The 23,898-nt window shown below is 48.9% G+C and overlaps 12 protein-coding genes across 12 annotated transcripts; 5 read left to right on the forward strand and 7 right to left on the reverse strand.

The window, feature by feature from the left end:
- Positions 1 to 1,660: 1,660 nt before the first annotated feature.
- Positions 1,661 to 1,927, reverse strand: PPTG_15859 (hypothetical protein; the record flags this gene model as incomplete). Its single annotated transcript, XM_008913615.1, has 1 exon — positions 1,661 to 1,927. The coding sequence occupies one exon, from the start codon at positions 1,925 to 1,927 to the stop codon at positions 1,661 to 1,663; it is 267 nt and encodes an 88-aa protein (XP_008911863.1).
- Positions 1,928 to 3,852: 1,925 nt separating this feature from the next.
- PPTG_15860 (hypothetical protein) lies at positions 3,853 to 4,523 on the forward strand (the record flags this gene model as incomplete). Its single annotated transcript, XM_008913616.1, has 3 exons — positions 3,853 to 3,946; positions 4,013 to 4,253; positions 4,310 to 4,523. The coding sequence occupies 3 exons, from the start codon at positions 3,853 to 3,855 to the stop codon at positions 4,521 to 4,523; spliced, it is 549 nt and encodes a 182-aa protein (XP_008911864.1).
- A 140-nt stretch (positions 4,524 to 4,663) lies between these two features.
- PPTG_15861 (hypothetical protein) lies at positions 4,664 to 5,425 on the reverse strand (the record flags this gene model as incomplete). The annotated part of the gene is made up of 1 exon (XM_008913617.1): positions 4,664 to 5,425. The coding sequence occupies one exon, from the start codon at positions 5,423 to 5,425 to the stop codon at positions 4,664 to 4,666; it is 762 nt and encodes a 253-aa protein (XP_008911865.1).
- Positions 5,426 to 6,746: 1,321 nt separating this feature from the next.
- On the forward strand, positions 6,747 to 8,458 carry PPTG_15862 (hypothetical protein; the record flags this gene model as incomplete). Its single annotated transcript, XM_008913618.1, has 2 exons — positions 6,747 to 6,754; positions 6,796 to 8,458. 2 exons carry the CDS (start codon positions 6,747 to 6,749, stop codon positions 8,456 to 8,458), a joined length of 1,671 nt encoding a protein of 556 aa, XP_008911866.1.
- Positions 8,459 to 9,683: 1,225 nt separating this feature from the next.
- PPTG_15863 (hypothetical protein) lies at positions 9,684 to 10,969 on the forward strand (the record flags this gene model as incomplete). Its single annotated transcript, XM_008913619.1, has 2 exons — positions 9,684 to 10,135; positions 10,210 to 10,969. 2 exons carry the CDS (start codon positions 9,684 to 9,686, stop codon positions 10,967 to 10,969), a joined length of 1,212 nt encoding a protein of 403 aa, XP_008911867.1.
- Positions 10,970 to 13,066: 2,097 nt separating this feature from the next.
- On the forward strand, positions 13,067 to 13,591 carry PPTG_23859 (hypothetical protein; the record flags this gene model as incomplete). Its single annotated transcript, XM_008913620.1, has 3 exons — positions 13,067 to 13,195; positions 13,397 to 13,442; positions 13,560 to 13,591. 3 exons carry the CDS (start codon positions 13,067 to 13,069, stop codon positions 13,589 to 13,591), a joined length of 207 nt encoding a protein of 68 aa, XP_008911868.1.
- A 371-nt stretch (positions 13,592 to 13,962) lies between these two features.
- On the forward strand, positions 13,963 to 15,087 carry PPTG_15864 (hypothetical protein; the record flags this gene model as incomplete). Its single annotated transcript, XM_008913621.1, has 1 exon — positions 13,963 to 15,087. One exon carries the CDS (start codon positions 13,963 to 13,965, stop codon positions 15,085 to 15,087), a length of 1,125 nt encoding a protein of 374 aa, XP_008911869.1.
- Positions 15,088 to 15,836: 749 nt separating this feature from the next.
- Positions 15,837 to 17,240, reverse strand: PPTG_15865 (hypothetical protein). The gene has a single exon (XM_008913622.1). The coding sequence runs from the start codon at positions 17,115 to 17,117 to the stop codon at positions 15,945 to 15,947; it is 1,173 nt and encodes a 390-aa protein (XP_008911870.1). The 5' UTR covers positions 17,118 to 17,240; the 3' UTR covers positions 15,837 to 15,944.
- Positions 17,241 to 18,482: 1,242 nt separating this feature from the next.
- Positions 18,483 to 19,543, reverse strand: PPTG_23860 (hypothetical protein). The gene has a single exon (XM_008913623.1). It carries the CDS (start codon positions 19,273 to 19,275, stop codon positions 18,826 to 18,828), a length of 450 nt encoding a protein of 149 aa, XP_008911871.1. The 5' UTR covers positions 19,276 to 19,543; the 3' UTR covers positions 18,483 to 18,825.
- Positions 19,446 to 21,963, reverse strand: PPTG_15867 (hypothetical protein; the record flags this gene model as incomplete). The annotated part of the gene is made up of 1 exon (XM_008913624.1): positions 19,446 to 21,963. The coding sequence occupies one exon, from the start codon at positions 21,961 to 21,963 to the stop codon at positions 20,815 to 20,817; it is 1,149 nt and encodes a 382-aa protein (XP_008911872.1). The 3' UTR covers positions 19,446 to 20,814.
- A 494-nt stretch (positions 21,964 to 22,457) lies between these two features.
- PPTG_23861 (hypothetical protein) lies at positions 22,458 to 22,862 on the reverse strand (the record flags this gene model as incomplete). Its single annotated transcript, XM_008913625.1, has 1 exon — positions 22,458 to 22,862. The coding sequence occupies one exon, from the start codon at positions 22,860 to 22,862 to the stop codon at positions 22,458 to 22,460; it is 405 nt and encodes a 134-aa protein (XP_008911873.1).
- A 677-nt stretch (positions 22,863 to 23,539) lies between these two features.
- Positions 23,540 to 23,806, reverse strand: PPTG_23862 (hypothetical protein; the record flags this gene model as incomplete). Its single annotated transcript, XM_008913626.1, has 1 exon — positions 23,540 to 23,806. The coding sequence occupies one exon, from the start codon at positions 23,804 to 23,806 to the stop codon at positions 23,540 to 23,542; it is 267 nt and encodes an 88-aa protein (XP_008911874.1).
- Between the last annotated feature and the right edge of the window lie 92 nt (positions 23,807 to 23,898).

Consider the following 23,898-nt stretch of genomic DNA (forward strand, 5'->3'; position numbering starts at 1 on the left):
GAACGGTCAACCGTCGAGACAGCTGACGAACAGGTGACTGTCGGGTCACCTGAAGGGTCGCGTTTAAAATAGTGTCAAGTGGAGCAAGTGCCGTATCGACCGCACGCCCAAGCGCGGAAGATCCTCGCGACGCCGCCGGACCCGGCGTCGGATGCGTCGTCCTGGGCTTCCCGGACGCTTATCCAACCTGCTGGTCACCTCACTCCTGCGGACACCACAGCGAACTTCGCGCCGAAAGTGAATCGACAATGCCCAAGTGTCGGAGTTCGTCCTACATCGCCAGGCACTTACGCGATTCGTTCGTGGTGCACTGCAAGCAGCGGTTGACAAACAGAAGGAGAGCGCAGACAAGCGGGGCAGGAAGATCAAGGCCAAATTCACGACAGGAGAGCGTGTGCTCCTGTCGACAGACGGCATACAAAACTCGGCGATAACCAACCTCGGCGCGAGCAAGCTCGCATCGCGCTTTATTGGACCGTTCAAGATTACGAAAGTATTGGGAGATGCCTACAAACTAGACATTCCGGTGTCGTTGAGACTACACCCGACGTTCTACGTCAGGCGACTGAAGAAGTACTTCCCAGCTACGATCCCTGCGACGCCTCAGACGGCTGAGCCGGAGGCGCGTAGATCGGCCGTCCCTCGCGGAGTGCGCGCCGTCGTATCGAACCATCCGATCCAGGTACACGTTCCCGACCCTGCGCTCCAGTCTGCACGCGACCGTGAATCGCGCGGTCCAGTGTCCTCACCCGCTGCTCCAGTAATGCCCAATTCGACTGCCGCAGAGCAGTCGCGGTGTGCGACGCCTCCGACGACTGTTGCTAGGCGACGTCAATATCCCGCTGAGAGTCCCAGAACTGGTTCATCAGTGTGTCATCGTCCTGACCAACCAGGACGCGAACGTTATCAGCGCGATGGCCCACCTCCCATTGTTGACGCTGGTGGTGATATCCGCTGGATTGTTGACTATATCGTGGCACACGAGGATTCTCCTCGAGCATCGACTCGCGGTAGTGCCAACCGGACGATCCCGATTGGTCGACGCTATAGGATCCGCTAGCTTGGCTTCTCTCCGAAGGACGATACGTGGTAGCCGCGATCCAATCTCCTCCGGGATGTTCCGGACGTTGTTCGAGACTATGAGACGACACTTGCCGAGTCCAATGGTCGGGCCGAAACGAGTGTGAACGGGATTGAGATCGCCGACCACGAGCTGGAGAATGAGATCGTCGACGTAGGCGTCCACGGGAACGTGAACGTGATCGAGAACGTGTGTTGCCAACAGCGATCCCACGATGCAACGGCGGAGAGCGACTCCGTTGAGGACGTCGCCAACATGAGCCGGCGATGTTAACTGATCGAGCCAATTCGGAGAGAGAACGTCGGTACCGTTGGATCCAGCTATTCTCGTCTTCGCCGAGCGGCCGCCCGACGATGTGCGCGCGCCATTCTTCTTCAGTAGGCCGGGAACCAACACAAGAGTCGCAGCCTTCAGCAACGTGAACGTATGCACATTGTGGTATGTGAAGCCGCAGATCCTGTGGTGTAGTTCACTGAGTGAATGCTCAGCGATGGCAGCCTCACGGTGATTGAGCCAAGCGACAAAGTCTCCCCCAGCTTCCTTCATCCGGTTCCAGCGCCGGACGAACGCACACCACGACTACTGAAGTGCGCCGAACTCGACACCCTCGATGCCCTTCTGTCGCAGTCCAGGGAATCGACGAAACAAGGCCTTCATCGCTTCCAGTGTGTCCGGGTTCACGACCCCGGACAGTTTGTACAAGTCCCACGTTCGTAGCTCGCTGTCCATCACGCCAACAGAAGTCGCCGTCGTCGCTGTCGCTGTGGTCGTCGCCGTCCCCGTTGTGGCTGTCGTTGTTGCTGTCGTCGCCGTCGTTGTTGTCCTTGCCGCGGTTCCCGTGTCCATTGTTGTTGCCTTCCGCCGCTGCCCCCTGTTCTCCTCGACGCGAGTTGGGTTGTGAAGCTTCTGCGAAGCGCAGAGGCAGCTGGGCGCGCTCCCTGCGTTGGCCATTTCCAAGATTGATGGTTGACATTGTACATACTCCATGGTTATGTTGCGTAAGCGCAACTTTAAGAGAGGGGTGATGTAATGGGTCACCATTTACATAAGTAGGTAGGTTTGATATACAAAAGTAGGTACAATAGCACGCGAGTAGCGCGTGCTGTGTTGTCGTATTCTGATTGGCTGAAAGGTCAGGTATTCAGCCAATCAGGAGTCGACTTGAATTTGAGTGGTTCTCATGGGGCCAGGGTTCCGCCCTGGACCAAAATTAAATCAGAGTTTTATCTTACCGAGAATGAATCTTGTCGTGCTAAGTACGCTTCCTCATCGCTACGTGTAAGCTAGTAACGGTAAATCCTGGCCCGTTACAAGAGACTTGTATTCAAATTCGTATACAAAACACACATCAATGCACGTGATATCCATGCAAATCCCAGCCGGTGCGCAAACTTCAACCCGAATGGCCCGATGAGGTCGCAGCATCTGCCCCCCCCCTTCAACTAGAGAGCTCGTTGCTCACCCCGCCTACGCAAATACCAAGCGGCCCTGCTTCGCTGGCATCCCGCTCGGGTTGTGCTACGGCTACGCTTCTCGCACCCGCTCACTACCGTCTTCTAATAATGTGTGCCATAACCACTCTAAGTGTATATGTATATTTCCGTCAATGTGCTGTTATTAGTTTGCCGTATATCGACCATGATGATGAAGATAGCCTATTTACGGTGTGATTATGAAGACAAGGAAATGACGGGGCTGATGATGCAGGCGCCATGATTACGGGAAACTAGGAGAGGACTAGTGTGAATATGCATGTAGTTAGAATTGACTGCTTCGTTGTTTTTGGTTTCCCTCATTATTATTTTTCCTCTACAAGACGAGTTATCCAAATCTGTGCGATAGTAACAAAGGTTAGGTTCTAATTTGAGAACACGGCACGATGAGAGTAACACGACACTAGGACCTCCTGATTACACGCATTACTGGGATGCATCAACTTTTTTCTACGACACTCTCTTCATGAACTCCACATGTATACTGGGAGAATAAAATATCTGTTTTCGTTGATGTTGACGCTTGCAGTTAAGCAAATTTGGTGTCGGTCAGAGGTGTCCGCTTTCCGCAGGCGAGTATGGCTTGATCAATCATTTAACCTAAAACACGATTCAGAAATCCAACTACTAAATAAACACTAAATTAAAACAATAAAACACTAGTCAAAATTCATAATGTATTGAATAAACCTCGTACATTTGTAAATCAGACGTATATTACTACTTTGATATTTGTAATTATTATGGATCGGCGAGCTCCCGTATATGCCATTCTCTGCTAGCTTGGAGGTGACAGTCTTCCCGCGGTAGTTTCGGCGGTGGGACGATTTGACCACACAGCCGACATCCGGCCTAAGGTGTACATATTTTACTTCATAGTAGGCAATATTGTCTAAAACCGTGCCTTGCCCCACAATGGCCCCGCGGGTCGAGAGGGAGTGTCAAGTGCGTATAGGGGTACCTCGTGCCGCAAATGAGAGCTCTGATTGGCACCGCTTTGGTCCTATCGAGTACGACAAGATATACAAATTTTGTATAATGGGCCAAGTTTTGCGTTACCGGTATCGAAGAGCTGTATCCTCGTCCACGAATGAGTAATACTGCACCATCATGATTCATCGAAGGACCGTGATTCAGGAAAGATGGTGCTCGTTCCCAAGCTTACAGCTCTAAAGGTTAAAAGCATACATCTCTTCAGTCTCACTTCTCGTCTTTCCACCGACAACGATGAACATTCGCACCCTGTTGGTCTCTATATCTACTGCCCTCTGGACGGTTATGGCTGGAAGTATTGTCCACGATAAAGTTCAGCCGTTTGCACAACCAGTGCCAGCCACCGTCTCCGAGACGGTGGCCATCACATTCAAGCCGAGTCTCCGAATCGACAGCGGATGCCACCCGTACCCTGCCGTTAATGCTGCTGGCTAAACCAATGCAGGGCTCAAGGGCACCGGGTCGCCCAGTGGAGGCTGCAAAGGATCACACCTGGGCTCTCAGATCTACGGTCGAGCTGCTTGGCATAAGGGTCTCTGGGCAATCATATACGCATGGTATTTCCCAAAGGATAGACCGTCATGGCTATTCACAGAGGGACAGCGCCACGACTGGGCCAACGTGGTTGTGTGGCTTGACAACCCAGCAGTCGAAAACCCAGCGATGATTGGTGTGTCACCCTCCTCGTACGTTTCAAGTACACGCCTCCACATGCCGAAGGGCTGAACGGCACAAACTGCAGGATCAACTACCTTGAAGATGGCAACAACCACGGGCTTCACACCGTGGACATAACCTGGAAATCTGGTGGTGAATTTCAGGACCTCATCATGTGGGAACAGCTGACAGACTCTGCGCACGTCGCTCTCAACAACACCGATTTCGGCGGGCGTGCCAAAGTACCATTCAACGATGCCGACTTCATATTGAATCTACAGAATGCGTGGCCGTATTAAATGTATACATTCTGACCTTGGTGCGTCGACTATCATTTCTTTTTTATCGTTCCCGTTGCTACCCCGATATTCCACCCTTTTCATAACCTGATAACATGTTTTCTATCCACTTGTATTGTTCATTGCAATAGAGTCCAGTCTTAATCTGAATCCGCAACACTATCCATGCTAATAGGAGATACTTCCCTACTATTCAGCAGAGTTAAGGTTGTCTTGGACGCAGTCGTCGGCTTCGCCACGACAGGGCATGATTTATTACCGTTAGTCAACTTCGGAGCAGAAAAACTCCTCAGCGGACCGTCTAAATACTCCATCGTCATCGTAATATCCCCTCCATACGCGATGAAACCGTCCGCTCCAAACGCACACACTTTGAAATGTTCACCCCCGAATGACGTCTCGTACAAGTCTCTGGTTGAGCAGTCCATTTCACTGTCGTCGCCGATAGAATCATTCGTAATGGCCGTGAGGTTGTTGAGTGCATCAATGATGGAGTCGAACGGTGTGATTGATGGCAGACAATTCACGGTTTGTGTGGCGATGGGCGTGGTGTCATCTCCTGTGTTCTCCACGACATACGCGGAGCCGTCAACGACCATGTACGTGAACTGTGAATCACCTTGGATAAATGTGGCGAATCCATCGTAACGTATTCTTGTTCCGTCCGTGAACAGAGTCGGCTTGGCGAATACATCGAAGACAGACTGTCCATGAATCTGCATGTTCCGTCCGGTGAGCATTATCTGGAGACGTACAGACGAAGCATCGCTCAAAGACTGGTGTGATGTAGTCGCCAACGACTTGGTAGGTTTACTATCCGTGGTGGCAGTCATTGCCAATGCGATGAAGAGCACCAATATGGTGGCTAGTGGGAATCGCTCCGACACATCAATGGGGAGCATCTTGGTTAGGTTGCAGCCTGAATGCGGTAGCTGACCAAAGCGGTTATGCTTGTTCACTTGTGTCGGCGTCGTGCTATATTCAGAGCACATTTAGCACTTGAATGTATGGGCAAACTGTTTCTCATAGAATCATAATCAATTGCAGTGTACATGTACCGATGATGTTTATGGAGGAGCGCGTAAACTGTAGAGGACCTGCGCATTAGCCAAATCGAGAGATAAATGATTGCAAAGAAACCGGCCATCATGTTGGCGAGTATGCACAGCATAATACAGCAATACGCCTACACAGGTCGTCTAATCCGTTTTATTCTTTTTGAATAATTATCGGCGTTTATAGGAGTTAGAGGGACGTGGAATTGTGCAAGTACGTATTATTTACATTTAATGAACGCTGTGCGTGCAACACAAGCAAACAAATAAAACAAAATGGTGGGACTGGTAACGTGAGCGTGACTGAGCAGCACTCAGAGCACACGAGTTGTATATCGTGTGGCATGACCAAAACCACGCCGAGTTGCGAGAGCTGAAGAAGCTCCCAGCAAACAGAAGAAGATGCCATATTGGATTTGAGCTGCACTTCGTGAGAAAATATACGAAGTACGAAGTTACGGAGTACGAGGTAGTAAAAGGAGCAAATAGTTAGGATGTACCCAATTATTTGGGACCGGTGATTCTATTGTATCGTGTTTCCCATGGATGCCGTCATTCTAAATGACAGCAACCAAGACAAGCACCAACATTTCCGCTGAGAGTGCAAGTACGTTACTGCTTTACCTTATCTAAATACGACATCAAAGTAAGAAGTTCGAGTGCAGTGAAAATGAGATTTAAGAGCATTCTGAAGGCAGGAAGCGTCAAAGCACAGGCCAGTACAATCGCGAAAGTGGAGCATTCCGCTTACTTGTGGTCGACTGAGTAACATTCTGTACGTCCTGCTGGTCAAGATTCCTGATGCGAAGGTGGGCTTCGGCAAACCGACTCTGCTTCCACAAATTGATCATAACCGTATATAAAACTTTATGCCTACCGCACCTACCACTCGATAGTTTCGGGCAGCTTCGGCTGGACCCTTTGAACCCTTAGCGACTGTAGGTAACTTGCTGAAAGTCCACAAAAATTTTAAGGTACAGTAAACAACACAAGTTCATAAACAAACAATCACATAAAACAAAAAATATTGTACTGGCTCTGCGCTGACATGCTAACCGTTCCCAGCGTCGTTCGATCGTGAGTTCACACACCAACTAAAAACAAAAACATTGTCCTTTTTTTCATCGTTCTGAGCCTCAGAAATTCCAAAAACCCAAGTTTGCAGATAATGGAGGAGTACGATACTCTCTGTACAAGTTTTTTTTTTTTTACTATAGTCACCTCATTCGTGATTTTTCGGGAACTTGGGCAATACGCGCAATGCAGACTTTCACTTCTCCGATCATTTCGACCACTTTTGCGACCTTAATACTTGTGGTAGCTACCGTTAGGGCATCCGTGAACGCGTCGGAAAGCCAAGTTGAGCAAGATTGGATCACTGTCGCGTTGTCGGAAGCACCCTCAATGCTACTACACGTTACGCTGAAAGGCAAGAACAGGAAGATCCACGGGCAATCCGTCTTTGACGTCTACGCAAACCCAGTCGTGTCAGCCGACAACACCAACATTCACTATGACGCCTTCAGCAGTTTTATCCAAGGCGACACCAGATTCACCTATATGTTCGTGAACGGAACATCCTACATGGTAGAGAGTCTTGCTAGTGACAATATTTCGTCGAATTGGCAAGCCTTGCACTGTCTACCGTCGATCATTCCGTTCGAGCACATATTCCCAGCCCTCAACAATGCTACTATCGTTCCAAGCGCATCAGTTAGAGGAGAGCCCGTCGACTGCCCAGGAGGGTCATTGTTTCAGACGTCATTTAGCGGGGTGGATTTTGTGCTTTGTGTATCTAGTGGATCTGGATTCACTGCGTACGGACTTGATGTCACGATGACAGCGAAATATCTGCCCGGTCCAACACGTTATACATTACCGGCGTTGGTTGAAGAGGCTGCGCCGTGTCCTGTAGTGACGACCCCAGAACCAGTGGCGCCAACTGCTATCGCGATACTTACCGGTCGATCTCTTCCACCTTCTTCATCAAGAAACCTGAGGACAGCTGCACACGCAGCGATTGAAGCGGACACGTGTGAGTGCATGTCTACACCTCGTCCATGTATTTTCCTACACGGTTTAGGCAACCCGAACGAAGAAGCAGAATTGCAAGACACACCCAAGTTGACGAAAGAAAAGTTCGGTGACATTGGTGATCATGCTCCGTGTTGCACGACTGTCAAATACGCTGTCTTGAACACTGTTGATATCGGATGGACGAATGAAACACTGCAACAAAAGTTCTGCGACTTCTCGCTGTCCATGAGCGAAACGAGTGACTTGACATCGCGCACAACTTCGGACACTATCGTTGTCACGCACTCGATGGGTGGACTAGTGCTAGCTAGTGCGCTAGCCACTGGGAAGTGTAAATTAGCAGCTAGTACGTCGTGGGTGAGCATGAGTGCTCCGACGATGGGGAGTATGGCTGGGGACTTCCTTCAAGACATATGCGACGGAGAGTTGACCGACGTTGTTTCAAAGGTGATGGATCTGGTCGGTCAATGTCCCGTTTCAATCGCTAGAAAGTCGACTTATTACCAGAACGGGAAGTACAGCACCCCAGAACTCAACGCGGCGTACACTGCAGCACAAGAAGCCTACCGAAGCAACGTCCACGCAGCACTCTGCAGTAAAAGCTATAACGGCGTCTTATCAAAGTATTATCCTTCATGCTTGGTCGGAGGCACGGTGATTCCTAACAAGTCGAAAGAGAACGATGCTCTGGTGGAGTTTCAGAGCTGTTTGGGCGGTCTTGACCCAGACATGTTCGGTGACAGCTACCTTGACCGCTTTTACTCGGCCAAACTGAACCACGCTGACACGGCGTTCCTGACTCATGACGGTCTTTTCCGGGACTCCCAGAAACCTTTCAAATGATTCGAGTGTTTGTTGTAGGTTTAGATCACGTGAACACCACAACTACTCCAGTTCTGCTCCAGTTGATTTTAGTTAAATTGCTTTTGCATAACTTGCTGAACGTGTCACGAGTTCCAAAGTTGTTGAACTTTTACGTAACACTTTGTATTCAGTGTGCTTGTTATTCAATTCATACAAAATCGAGGTGTCCCTGTTCCATTCACCCAAAGCGGCCCTATCTTGGGCTTTGGATTTAGTTCTGTACTGTGGCCACCACTTTAACGAAAGTAAACTTTCTTCTTTTTCTAAATTCATTTTTTTTAAAGACGGCTTATTATTTTCTGAAGGTATCTAAGCCCTGCTGAGCGTTACAAAGCCTACCCGACATGTCTGTTGTGAAGCTCTAGATGATAGAGGCTGAAATTGTCGTCCTCATGCCTTTACCTAGGCATTTCAGCCTCTTATAAAATTGGACAATCGTAGAAAGTGCTTTTCTGACTGAAGAGCCAGCTGAAGCACGAAATCTGTTTTACATCACTTGACTTAGTGTACAAGCTGGTATCGTCGATTAATATACCGCCTCAAATCATTTTGCTCAAGGTTGGTTGCTCTTAATCGATTTGAAAATTGTCCATCGCACCTGCCTCGCATTTTTGGGTGGGAAAGACTTTCCCGGAAAATAGTGTTGTTTGTCCTGTGAATATAACAGCGGGCATTGTAGTGTATGCCGCAAACCATGGTGCTACAGCGGGCAATCACACGTCGGTGCTCAGTTAAGTTCGAGAAAGGGTTCACAGAGGCCTCTAGAGTCACGCATATATGCGTTACAACGGGCATCGTAATCATAGCGTAATAGACACCTTCCATGCATAATTCCCAATGAAGATGCAGACACATCCAAACCACTTTGTATGTTGCCGTGCCCCACACAGCCAGCTACGGTGCCAGTGATGTGGCTTCTTTCGCTTTCTCTAGTTATATTCTTTTCACCTCTAGTGTCAACTCACCAGGTTAACTCCGCTGGGCTGCATGATAACCTCCGAATATCGTTGTTCAACGCGTCAGCACTGAGGCTTCACGTTACACTCAAGCGAGAAAGTGCCAAATTTACGGACAATCCGATTTTTACATATTTGCAAACCCTATTGTGGCGAAGAATGGAAGTTCCGTATTGTACGACAGTCAGGCGGCGTTTTCGAATGGTGGCACTGAACATCTCTACTCTGTCGTGAACGGTACAAGCTATATGACCACGGTTTCTAGCGATAACATTGACGTGGTCTGCCTTCCACAAAACACATTACCAATCAAGTTGGTTATTACAGCGCTGAACAATGCGGTCCCTATTCCAAGCGCTTCTGTCGGAGATGAAGCAATCGAGTGTACGAGTGGAAATCTATTCAAGACGTCGTTTATGGACACCGACTTCGCGATATGTGCGTCGGAGAGGAATGGTTTCATCGCTTCCAGCAGTGACTTGACTGTCGAGGTGGAATATGTAGAACATCCTGCTATTGTTCAGAAACCAATGCTGAGTGGAGGGACGTCCTGCAGTGTGACTACAGCCACATCGGTAACACCGACAGCGCTGGCACTGCTCACTGGAACCAGCACACCGAATCGTAACTCAAGGAAGCTGAACAGCACATGGCGATTGAACCAGCTTCGTGTGCGTGCAAGTCGATACCTCGTCCTTGCGTATTCTTTCACGGGAATGGTAACGCCAAGGAACTGGAAGAATTGCAGGATACGCCGGAAAATACTAATGGTAGAATGGGAAATATGAACGAAGACGCTCCATGCTGCACTGAGGTCAAGTATGCAGTACTCAACACTGTTGACTACAGCTGGACCGACGATTCACTTCAGCAAAACTTTTGTGATCGTGCTCTCCGATTGAGTGAAAGTAGCGACAAACAGTCTGGCGTGATCCAGGATACCGTTGTGGTGACACACTCCATGGCTGGGTTGATTATGTCGATGGCGCTAGCGACTGGGAAGTGCAGCTTTGGAAAGGGGGCGACGTGGGTAGCTATCAGCTCCCCCATGAAAGGCACTATGGCCGCGGATTTCTTGGAGAATGCCTTCAATGACGATTACACAGAAATTGTAGGTGGTTTATTTGAGTTTCTAGGCAAATGTCCAGTGCCTCTCTCCCGGCAATCGCTGGTGTATCAGGGCGAAAAGCATTCTAACGGGGAGCTAAACGCTGCGTACGTTGCTGCACAAGAAGCTTATCGCAGCAATGTGAGTGCCGCTATGTGCGGCAATGATTATGACGGTATTTTCTCGAAGTACCAAGCTCGGTTGTTTGTAGCAGGCAAGTTTCTCCCACATAAGTCTTTGGAGAATGATGGCCTCGTTGAGTACCAGAGCTGTGCTATTGGTCTGGATGAATCATCATTTGGTACAAGCTACGAGGATACATTTTACAAGCCACAACTAAACCACGCAGACACGGTGTTTCTGACTGGCGACGGGCTGTTCAAGGACTCTAAGAAGCCCGTTAAATGGTTTGAATGTCTTCTGTAGCGCTGAAAAATGCCTCTGTGACGCTTCCATTTGATTTGAGGCGGACAATAAATTCTTATACGAAGTTCGCCTGCGTGGAATGGCAAATTTCGAAAAGAGTTCAGGCATGTTGGTCGTTTGAATACCACAACGTGTCATCATTTCCCTCATTACCCCTGTTGGTAAAACATTGTCACAACGTCTACTTAGTCTGGTGATCCTACATATCAACCTCCAAACACGCTCCCTAATACGTGATTATTCTTACTCATAAAGAAAAAAAAATGAACAGGATCACTTCAAGCAAAAGTGGAATAGTTGTGGTGTTCACGTGATCTAAACCTACAACAAACACTCGAACCATTTGAAAGGTTTCTGGGAGTCCCGGAAAAGACCGTCATGAGTCAGGAACGCCGTGTCAGCGTGGTTCAGTTTGGCCGAGTAAAAGCGGTCAAGGTAGCTGTCACCGAACATGTCTGGGTCAAGACCGCCCAAACAGCTCTGAAACTCCACCAGAGCATCGTTCTCTTTCGACTTGTGAGGAATCACCGTGCCTCCGACCAAGCATGAAGGATAATACTTTGATAAGACGCCGTTATAGCTTTTACTGCAGAGTGCTGCGTGGACGTTGCTTCGGTAGGCTTCTTGTGCTGCAGTTTACGCCGCGTTGAGTTCTTAGGTGCTGTACTTTAACTTAAGTCCCCTACAATATTACTGGGCATACCAGGAGGTATGGACAGCCCTCAACGGATTAATTCTATGGTACTTAACTTGCTCGATGCCGCCACCCTCAACATTCAGGTGACATCAAAATATAAGCTGGAAATTGAGCAAAAGTATCAAGTTTAAAGCATATTTTGTCGTCGGGTTGCCCGTATCTGAAAGGTAAGGACTATCGGCCTTTGGTCGCGAACTCTTGCAGGATTGCTAGCCACGCATATTCTCTTCGTGAGCGTGTCAGAGTCTAAGCTGCTTGGACTCGCGAGGACTTAACATTTGCTGTACATCTGCCGAGGACATCTTGTGAGATAAAGAAGAAGAGTAGTACTCTGTCGGTTCTAAAGGCTCGTTAATACAATTGGTAATGCCACCGAGTAAAAAAGAGTATAAACTAGCCCAGAAGGCAGCTAAAATGAGATTACCAAATCTCGAAGAGGAAGTACCTGGGCTAACTGGAGTTGTTTGCCTCTTTTAATATTGCTATTTTCCCATAGTATCAGAACATGTTGTTGTCCACTGGTCCGCTAGTATCTTTGCTGGATCCTGCAGAATCAAGGGTTCTACTAACAGATAGTTGAATGTACTTAGTACAACATAAGTACGTACTATTCTGATCTAGTTTTCTAGTAGTTTTCGTTACGTGAATAGAAGTGCAATCCCAGGTATGTCTAAGACGGTCTAGTTTCCGTTCTCCAATACCATCGACGCATGAATTTGCATACTGCGTTAAAAATGCATCAGACGCAACAATGATGCAAATGATTCACGTGTGAATGACAGATTTTCTCTCACTTCTAGCATCACTACCACTGTTTTGATTTTGCGGCGATATGTATTACAACGATTCAATACTTCTTACATGTGTATTTGGGGAAATGCACTAGATCTCGTCCACACAAAATGATGCAACATTATCAAGCTTTTGAAATTGGGAGAAAGATGTGTGCATATGGTATATGTAGTGGCACGAGCCAACATCACCTGCTCCACGGACATGAAGGATGGCGTTCGTGTAGAGAAACTACGAATTAAAGAGTTTGGAGTTGGCGGGATGACAGTGGAAGCTTTTCTTTACGGAAATTATTAACTTAGCTACCTTGAGCCACTACTCTCTGTCTGTAACGTCAATAGCTTGGATGGAAGCGCACGAGAACAGCCTCCGCTGCTCGTGTCTCGTGCATTTGAGGAGTACAAGAACTCAGTGTTAAGCATGTGATAACAATCATATATACGTAGACGTGTGGGAACATTTAAGCATTACAGATTTCTTCTCATTTCAAACTTTGCGCGAAACTGCCAACCTAAGCATCTCTTAAATTATTATTTTACAGAGGGAACACCCCGCTTGTACGATTACGACTACCCTGATGAACGCTGCCCACATCAATAGCAAAGCGTATGGGGTCGGCAAGCGACGGAAACTGGTTTCGTCGTACCGGGATTACCTTAAACGGGGTCGGCGAGAGTTCTGGGACTTCTAGCTACGTGAACAACGTCTTGTCGCCTGATGCATTTATTCACAACGCGGTATGCAAATTCATACGTCGTCGACGGTATCATTTTTTTTCCTTCCGAGTCCTCTGACCGCCCCTGATACAACATCGATATGCAGAACTTTGAGCCCTGGGGGTTCCCCTGGTGATGGAGCAGATGTCACTGGTGATTTGGGAGGGATTTTAGAATCCGACACGCAATTCCTACGTTCCATTATAACTGTTGGACTTTTAGCGGCCGATTACCCTGGCCGATATTCTCACCACCTTTCTTTTCGTCGGTATGTCAACATCAGGGATAAAGAGCTTCATGAAAAATTACATATTGGCATTACCTCTGACTGAATTAAATACCAGAAAATATCGTATTTGATTGATATCCATATCGACTTGGGCAGTGATCCACGTTAGAAGCGATATTATCATCTAGCTGTCCAGTCATTCACCATAGTACTCAATACTCTGTAAGGCAATCAGGAAATGGTGATGTTTCGCAGGAGAAACTGCTCGTACAGTTCTTGAGCGAATCAGTTTGAAAGCGAGAGCAATACGAGGCATCAGCGCTCCTGGAATTACTCTAGCTCAGTGTAGCTGCCATGTATTGTATGCGAAGCTGAGTACATAGGTGGTCTGGTCATGCACTTACGTATGCTTGAAACGTACCAATGGTAATGCAGGCATGTTGATGCCGCACATTGGTGGCTGTGATATGGAACAGATGATAGGGGTCCGTACATGTACAGAGATTTCCAGAAACAGATCGCAGTGACTATCTTGTTGGAAAGCGTTCGATGTTGACGCATGAGCGGAGTTGTGGCATGGTGCGTGATCGGTAAGCACGATAAAGTTGTCACTTCTCAACTTAACCCGAACAACTCAATGTACTCCTGCTACCTCTACCCGCCCAACAGTCTGTCATTGAGCGACAGCGTGATTGGAAACGTGGCAACTCGTGCTCGGACCACTGAGGTTACTTGCAGCGAAGAGCTCAGCACTGTGCAATCACCACCACCCCAACCATTACGCAAGACAAACCACACGACATCGACGGTTGCTAAGAACCCTCAGCCGCGAAAACGCAGTGCAAAGGCACTACATGCCATCGAAAAGACCTTCCCTGTACCATTCACAGACGTTTACGACCCAGTCGATCATCCTCGGAGTGCAACATTCTTGCGACAGCTTCAAAGAAAGCAACAACATCGAGAGCGCTGTCGGCAGAACCAAGCTCGTTACCGTGAAAAGCAGCTGAAGCTGATAACAGACCTGGAGAACGACAACAACCGACTGCGCACCGAGATTAACCTACTCGAGTTACGGCAACACAGCTCATCCACTGGCGTCCCGACAGCACCAACAGTTTGGTCCGTCGCGTCCGAGTACTTCCGACTTTTTCGACGTGGTTTTAAATCGCCGTCACCAGTACTTTACTCCTATGCCCTTGCGTTTTTCGAGAAATCAATGGCTTCAGACATAGTCCATGGAACGTTACTGGGGTCGAGGGAACTGCTAGAGAAATGGCAAGTATTTTCGTCCTACTTCGACGAGATTGACTTCAAAATCAAGCGACTCGAGGAGAACAATGTAGAAAGTGTACTGGTCGCCACTACCACCACCAGCTTCACAATTACGTCGGATTCGTTGCGAATTGTATTTCCCCATCTGAATAACGATGGCCAAGGAGGATCCCAAGGGGGCGAGTGGTCTGTACTTGCAACAAAGGTCGTTGACCAGCGTCTCGTTCTGTGCGGATCAGTAAAGTTTTTCTGGGATGACGCGACCGATCGCGTGGTGCGGATGGAGACACAGTCAGACCTGCTGACACCGATGCTTCACATACTGGGAAGTTTGAAGGACGTCAGTCAAGTGTTTAATGGTGCCTTTGTGAAGCCAGACTGCACGTTACTCCCTAGACCAATGCTCTGATTTTGATTGTTAACAAGTGAATGCATGCAAAAAATTAGTGGTTTCAACTAACCAGGCCCCGAGTTCTTTTCGAATCGTGCCCGTTTCTTCGGGTAACACTCGAGCACCAACAACGGAAAAAACGAAGCGCACGCGTAGCTTCGCAACAAATAGTTTGAGGCTTAAATTGCTGTTTTCGCAACTTTCTTGATTACCTACTTCTACTGGTCCCCGTTACCTGCATCATCCGTTTACAACGACTGTTTTGTCCAGCAGCTATATTATAGGACAGCAGAAGCAAAAGTCATGGTGACCTTGGACAAGCCAAACGATTACGTGGGGTTACCTGTCGCACTGCGTAGGTAATCGTGATCCCTTGCTTCATGGTGTGGCAGTTGTCAGGACTGTCAGTTTGAAATACCAACTTGCGAATAGCTGAAAAAATATGGTTTTAATATTGTTGGTCCCACTTTCCAATGTCGGTTTGATCAGAGAGAATGTTCACAATCGTCCAGGTTATGGCGGAAGAGTTGCCGGGAAAATGACAAAACCTGCCTATTATCAGAGGCAAAGTGACAGAACCTGCCTATCTATCAGGCATCTTAACAGGCCCTAACCGCCCCTAGCGCCTTTGAGACTGTTAAGTGTTAGAATCCCAAAACCGACGCTGTCGCCAGTCGTCCGCACTGCAGGGCGGAATCCGAAGCGACGAATGCGGAGTAGAGGCGAAGATGGCAACGCTAAAGTGTACAAATGTGGAAGGTGCGGTTTTAGTGGACACAACAGACGAAGCTGTGCAGTAGTATTGGAATAGATAAATGCAATCCCTCAGCTTCAAAATGATTTTTTTTTTGTGTTCTTATCACTGCGGATGGAACCTACTCGATCTCAATTACTTCGGGCTGCGTCGGCTTTGCTGGATTTCTGCACCCTGGGCTCTTGCATACACATTCAAACCAAATGTCATTGTAGTCAACCGTAATCTCTTTTCCGACAGGGATATCCCGAAGAGCGATCACGGCAACGCGTGTCTGCCGACGGTACTGCATCTCAAAAAACCCGGCGGCTGCATCACACGAGTGGTCGATGAACCTTGTCAACCCTCCTTGCGTCTTCGCGTCGATGTAGACCTTTCGACCCTTTACATCTGCAGTTGCTAGACCCAAGGCGTAGTCGCTCGTTCGTTCATCATCTTTCTCGAAATCATGAGTTGTGAGAACTCCAGTGTACTCACCCACTATAGCTCCTTCCGGGATAAACGATGTTGCTACTACTCCATACCCTGCGCAGCCTTTCCGAAGCTCAATACCCCCAAAGTCCACCAATCGGTTTCCACACTTGCTTCCTACCCGACAGTTCCGCGAAGTACAATAAATTTCAGTGAAGGCGTTATCACAACTCTCCCGCTCACAGGTGGAAGTGCAACCGCACCAGTCAGTAGCTCCGATATCTCGAAAGCGAATATTGGTAGGGTTACTTAGCTTGCTCGAAGGCGTGACTCCGCGCGGCCACTGGACGACTTCGGTGGAGAAGCATTCAGATTGACGGATTGACGACACTGCTTGCTCTTCGTCACCACTGGTTAAGTCGATAACAACAGGTTTTCCGTGCGCTTGAGCGTCCTGAGAGATGAGGGACGCGCCAACGTTCTCTGGGAGTGCTATACGTGCCTCGTTAGCACAAGTAAGTGCCGCAGCTCCCTCCGAGACCCCGTCGAAATAGGTCTCCAGGCTCGCTGTCTCTCCAACCTCTGCGTCGGCAGCTTCCTCCCCCTCCTCATCTAGCAGCTCAAGCGGCGTCTGCGCTACGCGGCCAATCGGAGCTGCGTCGGCAGCAAGAGGAAAGTTCCCCCTCTTGCAGACCTTCATCGTCGCCGCGTGATAGCAGCGCTTCGAGTCCCGCACTGGCGCACGCCGATCCACCCGAAACTTTTTGCGCGATTTGGATACCGTCCAGTCAACACGTCTCGGTCGACGCTTCTTGGCTTTGGCCGCACGTGCAGCGTAGGAGAGAATTGTGGACTTCCCTCCGCGCCCAACGGTCTTGCCCATGCTACGTTGTCTGGACTTGCGATTGAGAACTGTGGACAGCCTTCTGGCTGGGGATTTGGCACGTCTCACACTGTGTTTCACAGCTGCACTTGACACTAGTAGGCAGCTTTTGACAAAGTGCAGGGCCAGATAGGCAGGTTTTGGAAACGGGGCAGGTTCTGTCACTTTGCCTCTGATAATAGGCAGGTTTTGTCATTTTCCCAAGAGTTGCCTCTGCAAGTTCACCAGCGCACATTTCTTTTTAACGTCTCGAAGCGTTAACATTTTCGCGTTATCCGTTGTGTCAGGGTGGTGTCGTGTGTGTGTGCGGGGTAGAAGAAACTTCAATATCGACAAGGGCACCTTCATCGCCTTCCATTGCAGCGGTGCTTTCGAATCATGAATAGGCCACAAAGCGATAATACCCTAATGGAGGTATGTTAGCTATCATTGTTTGGAGTTGAACAACGTAACAACTCGGGCCGAACAAATCAATCACCAAAATGCAGGCACAGAAAGTGTTCGTACAAAGAAACTTCTGGTCTTCAAAATGTAAGAAGTGGCCTCTTGGGAATCTGTTGTCTACACCAAAGAACTGGTTTTCAAAGATCAAGAATGATTCTCCACGACCACGAACCCTACCGATCGCGCGCTGGCTCTCGAATCCAGCAGATTTGTCCAACCTCGCAGGACCTCAGCTTTTATCCGAAGCCGTCAGACAGAACCCTGCAGATTAGATAGCTAGTCATCTTAGATTTTACTTTGACAACAACAAGCTGACTTGACAAACACTTTCGACACTGCCTCATGATCGACATGGCAACCGCTCGTGTTCACAGTTTGCACATGCCGATATATATCCTGGCGTTTCGAATATGACGTTCTCTGTCTACGGGATGACTATGGTCGTTATCGGTGCGTCAACAACCGTAGCCCTTCTGTCTACAAGTACAACCCATGCCAACGTGGAGGTCTCAACGTTGAAGGTGCGCTATCGATGTATTGGCAAATTGGGACAATGCGCTTGAGCTCCTGGCGAGTGGTTAAGGAAGGCCACAGTGTGTATATATATCCAACGGACATTGCAGTGCTGACAAGGCCACTTTTCATTGGTCGTCGCTATCGATTCTGGGGGCGTACCTTGATAGGCACAATAATAATGTTTTCATTCGTGCTGTCCGCTGCCAGGATGTGGCGTGGCGGATACCCCCAAACTTCGCGCGGATGTTGACTTGGTTATAATCTGTTGTGCCATTTTTCCTGTTAATCTCCGTCCAATTCGTGTGTAGCGCTCGACTGCGTCTGACTTCCATCGTCCAAACAACTTCACCGCAAGATAGTCGAATCCAGCGTTAAACAGCGCCGTTGCTCCACCACTACGTAACGAATGAGACCCAAATCGTTTAGGGTGATACCCAGCCTTAGCTGCCGCCATCTTATTTACTTTAACCACGTCGCGCACCTGCAAGTTGGTTGACGAGTCGATTCTGCACAATTGTGACTCTGGTACGACGCCAAGGGTTTTGCGGTGGCTGACTAAAAACCACGCTGCCAGTACTGGACAGCACCACCTAGACCCAGACCGCTCCAGCAGCTTTGTTGTCACTCCAGTACTTGATGAGGATCAAGCTACCATTGGCTTGGTTATTCCACATCGGCCCTATAACACCCAAATGGCCAACGCCATACACAAATGTTCTCGTACATTGATCGAAAACTTCGAATCTGCTTAATTTATCGAAGCGAGTTCATCTTTGTCGAATTTGAGCTGAATGAATTGGTCCATGGCGGGATTAAGTACAGCTATTCCTTCATTCGATGCGTCCATGAACAATTCCACGTCAGGTGCTGGCATGCTGCTGAACATAGATAGCAGTAATTCAGCAAGACAACCATGTTGCAGTGTCTGTCGGAACCAAATTACGATGTCTTTGGCCCCGTCGGATAAACGTACTCTACCAAAACGAGGGGCACTCGTACATTGGCGTTGAAGTCGTTGATAGAATGGACGCGCAGTCGGCAAGCACAGTGAAATGTGACGAAGCGACCCCAAAACCTGATGAAATTCAGTCTTCGACGCCGTCCCTCGTTCGATCAATTTCATAACACGCTGAAGAGCTTTGGTAATTTTGTATTGATACCGTTCGCCGAAGCGTATTCCACAAAAGACCCAATGCATAGCTCTGAGCTCCAACTCGAGAATTTTGACTCGTTAATCGATTGTGGCCCCAGAACTGCTAGCATGACATGCCTCAAGGTTGCTTCTGAGAGCTGCAATCTTCCGTCGACGTCTGGTTCTACCAATATGTGATCGTCTACTCATTCATAAGGAAAAAAAAGCTCTGTGTTCTCCGACTCCGACACTGTTGCAGGCGAATTTGCGGCCATCAGCCAAAATGGCACGTCCAAATAACGCGTAGCATGGGGGAGACCCTGCCCATCCAAACGGTGCCGCCATATCAATGATGATAATACCCAGTTCTTTAAAGCAAGCAACGATACGAAAAACTTGATTCGCCCGAACACGTAAGAGGCGAAAAGCACCTTTCACATCGCCCTTCAACATGAAAATACGCCCCTCATAACCGTAGTTAGCCAAATTCTCAATTCGACGAGCAATCCGGACGACGGACTCGTAACAAACTCGTGGCACCGAATCCGTTATAAATGACGAATTCACGGAGTCGTACTTAGGGAAAGAGAGGTCATGAATTGTTCGCACTTCCTCGTTTGGGTCGGCGTCCTTCTTTTCGACGGCTCCAAGTGGGCCGTACACAACTTCAGGCCAGTGATCCATTAAATCGATATCAACAACCATGTACTGCCCTGAGTCTTGGCCGTCGCGAATGCTTCAAGATACCGCACGTAAATGCCGTCGGCACGATCCGTGATTGTTTGGCGGTGGTCGTCGTGCCTCTGGTCCGGATCTCCATTCCACGTCAATGCCGTGCTCTGCTATTTTAATTAGAGGGTCCAAGTGAGGGTACCCATATAATACCGTTCGCAGTCGATAAGGATTCAATGCTTTATTCGGTCTGCCATCTCCAATGTCTTCGCCTCGTAAAAAGCGAGTAGTTTCAAGTAAGCTCAGTTTATCTCGACGAATGATTTTGGAAAGCTACTCGCAAGCGCATTTGTCGATCGTGTACGCCGGTGATTCTGCTCGAAGTTCTCGTACAAAACCACGCTTTCGATGACTAGCCGATATTTGGCATTCCTCTCGAAGCAATGTTGGCTCCAATACGGGTTGTATCGTTCTGGCGGACTCTAACGTTAGTGCTTTTAACCCATAACTTGCCTTTTGGGACAACGACTGTGCCCTAATCGCTGCCCCAGACTGATTGTCAAATGAATCGCCGACAAAGTTTCGCACGGTCCTTCTCGTAGTATTTTCTTGGACGGAAATATTCTTCGGACCAGTAATGGTTGATTTTACCTCTGTACAGGGCCTCAACGGACGCCCACCCGGACCTCCCCCGTCTAGCGCACTGCTCGATATCGCCGAAGCAACATTCGGTGCCAACGATCGGGAACAGGCCTTTGCGTCCTTCTTGCTCTTTGTACTCTGTAAATGACCGTAGCACGGAAGACATTCCCTCTTAATGTGTGCGATTCCAGTTGGAATAGTCGAACTCGATATTGGTTGATGCAATGCGGGAAGAGATTGCTGTGTTGAACGACAAACTTGAGAAGCCACAGCCGATCCCTTCGCTGGCCTTCAGAGCCGCTTATGTTCGTTGTTAAGGCCTCCGAAACGCTTGTTTATCTCAGCCTTCACCACATCGTGCAACGTAATAGGTATGAAGTGTCCATGCTCGCTCGGGCAGGCGCCGTCTTTTTCGGTGCAGCCGTACTTCGATAAGTACCGCATACATAACGCAGTCGTTTCGCCTGTGGCCGGGTCCACCTGAACAGGTAGCCGTCTCAGGACATCTGTTGGAATGCGCCCTAATCGTTTCTTCTCCGCCAACGACGGTTGTTGACGTGATGCAGCCGCGGGCCTTTGCTCTTGGCACCGCGCATTTTCAGCCACAGTCTCAGCGCGGAGAGCGTCCACTTGCCGGTGCACTTTCATAAACATCAAGACCTTGAGCAAACGATCGTCGGTTGAGCAGCGCGTGCGTACTTGTCTGAGGTCGTCCCCATTCTCAGCTGCACCACGAAATTCTTCTAGTAGGTCATTAATCCAGTATACTAGTGACGCCACCTCTACTTCGCTCCACTTCACCCGCATGAGTGTCTCTTCAGTGAGCTCCACGATTCTTTCGACGAGCTCAACTTGTTCAGCACAGCAGTACTCTCGAGTATAGGTGAGGAACACTCTTGCAGCATCGACCACCTCATTAACACTGGTCGCCGGTTTAGCTGCACTGGATTCTGCCGATGCGGAGAGATTGTCAAAATTAGATCCACCTTCTGCATGCCATGCCATCCTGTCATCTTGCGATAATAGAGCAAAATGACAAATGGAAAGTCCACTTGACCCGAATTGAAGATCAAACAACCTTGTACAAACACCAGGTAGCGGCTTGAACTTCACGTGCTTGGACCGAATCAAACCTTTGCAAAACGCAGTGGGTTGCTTACCTTTATGTCGCACTGCCGTCGCGCGCTCATGTACACGTTGCTGGTCTTCTCTTGGAACAAATCCGTACTTAGACGTCGGCGCCACTCGTTTCTCTGGTGCACGTTTCTCTTCAGCGTCCAGATCCGTTGAGCGTCTATTACCTTCTCTGGCAATACCACTGTGTTTTCCTGAAGCCTCTCGTACTTGTAGAAAACGATCCAGCAGCTCGGGATCCCCACTCAGCTTCTCGACAATGAGCGCATCCTGGTCTAGCGCAGTTCGCTGGCGCTGGGTTGTCATGGCACCGTGTGCTAAGACCTCAAACTCACTTGGTTGATCCCGTATCGTTTCTTACTTGCTGCATGCTCGTGGGGCCTGAGCCTGGCTTGTTCATCTACTGAAGGGCCGACAGGAAGTTCATCGTCGTCGCCCACAAACGGATCAAAAAGCCCAGCTAGTTGGTCTTCATCGCTATTTTTAGCACTCTTACTGGGTAACTCCTGCCGAAGTTGTTGAACAGGGGGTCGACAGAACGATTCTCCGATAGTAGCTGGTATGGGTTCAACTCCCCCATCAACATAATAGGCAAAATCCAATGCATGCTGTAGTGTAAATTCCGCCTATTCACCAGTTCCAGGGTCAATCCAGAAGCACACTTGCGAGGCTATAGGCCATGCCTCCTCTGCCATCGTACTCTCGAAAACGTCTGGGAGCGAATTGGCGCCGCTATATCCGCTCCGACCAAGAATACGGTTCAAGATCGTGCTTCCAGTGTCCTCAAATTCACTTTCTGTTCACTCGTCCAGGTTAAATCGGACGTGTTGTAATATGAAAGCAATTATCCGAGCCACAAGTGATGCAGAGCCCATTGCGGCGACAAATTCCAATCCACCGGACCTCACGACTACCTGGTCTCCGTCCACTTGTACCACTTGTCCAAAGTGAACCTGCCCCGCTTCCGGAACAGCTACAGTCCGCCTTAGGTATGAGAGCTGTCCCGATTGAGTTACTTCCTTGGTAGAGACAACACGTTCAGCGGCCACATTACGGGGGAGTGTTCCTTCTCCACCTTCTAAACTCTGGAACGTGACCTCGCCTCGATTGAGCTCGGTTACTTGGGCATAAAACGGATGGTCGAAGTTCCCAACGACCAATTCCGGCAATACGTGGAGGAAGGAGCGTGACGTTAAGCGAACCATGTTCGGAGGGCTGATAGCTGAAAGCTTTGGCACGAGGGCTTATGCGTCGGAGAGTAAATCTGAAACTAACGTGCGACTTCTCCTACGATCTCGAGTGTTGGTTTCATCTTGTGCCACCTCCTCTGAAAAGCTATTTTCCTTCTCAACAGGAAATTTTCCATTTTATGATAAAATAATATACCAACCATCACGATCATGTCAGGAAAAGTTTCATCAGCCGTGGACGATTTAGTCGAACTCCGCCTGTTCGTGTGCCATTACCGGAAGTAACACGACTCATGACAAGGTGTCGCACATCTTTGATAGCCGCCTAGGTGGCAGAGATCACACTGTGACTCGTGCAACCTTGACGACTCGCTGGCTTCATCTCGCCCCGACAGCAATCGATACCGGACGATACGCTGGAGCAATGAAAGGACAAGTATTGAATCGACTGTGAGCGTCCACTGTGTTATCGACCACGACTACTACATCGACGGTGCCATTTTAATTACCCCCGTATTCGCAACAGCGTGGAAGCCAGATCCAGCATTTGCTAACCCTGAAGTCGCTGCTCCGACACTACCTAGCAAGACAGGCTGGGCCTCTATGATACCCTTAACTCGATCGAGCCCGATTTCCGCCAACCAGGCAAGCGGCAATCCCTGGTGCTACTCTGGAATCCCATCGTGTGGAGGTCAGTTTAGCTCTAGATTTTGAAAGCTGCGCAGAAATATTTGCCGTCGTATCTGACAGTCCTCATCGTATCCGTTGCTGTCCAAGAATGTGGCACGCGGGTGCACCGAAATGACCGGCGGAGTCACCTGTGCCTCCAGCACGTCAACTCCGCCGCTTGGAATCTTGACACAATGCGTCTGGAAGAAAATTTGGATGGACACCCCGGGCGACAGGGGACCCACAACGAAGTGTTGCGATTGGCTAGGTTGGTGATCCAGAGCAGCCATGGACCAAGACTTGAGAGAAGAACTTGGAATGGAGCTGATGATGAAGGAATAAAGCCAACCCCGGACGGACAACGTAGAAGACACCTTGGAAC

This window comes from Phytophthora parasitica (genome assembly GCF_000247585.1).
Source record: "Phytophthora parasitica INRA-310 unplaced genomic scaffold supercont2.54, whole genome shotgun sequence".
Taxonomy (NCBI): Eukaryota; Oomycota; class Peronosporomycetes; order Peronosporales; family Peronosporaceae; genus Phytophthora; species Phytophthora nicotianae.

Coding starts and splice junctions, on each gene's coding strand:
- PPTG_15865 (XM_008913622.1), bottom strand. CDS start 17,117: ATGGGCAAGACCGTTGGGCGCGGAGGGAAGTCCACAATTCTCTCCTAC.
- PPTG_23860 (XM_008913623.1), bottom strand. CDS start 19,275: ATGCATTGGGTCTTTTGTGGAATACGCTTCGGCGAACGGTATCAATAC.